The sequence below is a fragment of the Phalaenopsis equestris genome, unplaced genomic scaffold (genome assembly GCF_001263595.1).
Source record: "Phalaenopsis equestris unplaced genomic scaffold, ASM126359v1 Scaffold193471, whole genome shotgun sequence".
NCBI classification, from domain to species: Eukaryota; Viridiplantae; Streptophyta; class Magnoliopsida; order Asparagales; family Orchidaceae; genus Phalaenopsis; species Phalaenopsis equestris.
Window position 1 is genome coordinate 1 of NW_018213420.1, and position 1048 is coordinate 1048.

The window sequence follows — 1048 nt, forward strand, 5'->3', positions numbered from 1 at the left end:
CCCCAACCAACCCAACCCGCAGCCGGTTCTCGGATCTTGGACCTTCTATTTCGGCGATCGTCGCCGCCGCCGTCATCACCACTACTGACGGAACCACCACCGCTACTGCTCCACGGCTAACGGGTTGTTCTTGTTGTTTCCATGGAGGCACCAACACCATCAGTCCAATCCGCATCCTCCTCGCCGGCGTCGGTGAACCCTACCCAGCCTTCACAACCCTTCCAAACTCCCGCGGAATCCCTAGTGAAATCCGAGATTCCAGCTCCCGAGTCGAACGAATCACTTCCTCCAGCCGCCTCTTCTATTCCGGATTCCTCACCGCCGGTTTCGTACACCATCACAATACCCAGTTGCTCCAGTAATCCGAAGCACGATAGAAGCCTTAATTTCTACACCTGCCTTCACTTCTTTTCGTTTCTTTCTTATGATTTTTCTTATATTCTATCTAGGTTGGTTTTCTTGGGATCAAATTCATAAGACAGAGAAGAGAACCCTTCCGGAGTTTTTCGATGAGAGGTCGGCTTCCAAGAACCCAAGCGTCTACAAGTATTACAGGGATTCCATCATACGACGCTTCAGATCGAACCCTTCTAGGAAGATCACGTTCACGGAGGCCCGGCGCGGACTGGTCGGGGACATTGGATCCGTACGAAGGGTTTTTGATTTCCTGGAGGCGTGGGGTTTGATTAATTACACGCCTTCCATGAGGCCGCTGCCAAAGGAGAAAAAGGAGGCGGGGGATACGGTGGAGAGGAAGGTTAGCTCTAAGAAGCTCTGCAGCAATTGCAAATCGCACTGTAGCATGGTTTGCTTCGTGACGGACAAGGTCAGCTGGCTTCTCTAACAGATTCACCATATTTTTCTGTTTTGATGATGAACTTATCATTGTTATTATGCAAGGATTTTTCTAGGTGCTTTTATTTATCTATAAAGGTATCCAGGAAATTTGCAGCATATTGTGGCTAATTGGAAGTTTGCTTTAAAATTACTGTAGTGCTTTAGTTTGAAATATTGATGATTATAGGTCTTTTTATTTTTTAAATACTGT

The 1048-nt window shown here is 47.2% G+C and overlaps 1 protein-coding gene across 1 annotated transcript; it reads left to right on the forward strand.

Moving 5' to 3' along the window:
• Positions 1-6: 6 nt before the first annotated feature.
• LOC110034796 (SWI/SNF complex subunit SWI3B-like) lies at positions 7-826 on the forward strand (the record flags this gene model as incomplete). Its single annotated transcript, XM_020739038.1, has 2 exons — positions 7-358; positions 450-826. Coding segments are annotated over exons 1-2 (594 nt in total), but the record flags the coding sequence as incomplete, so codon positions are not given.
• Positions 827-1048: the final 222 nt, after the last annotated feature.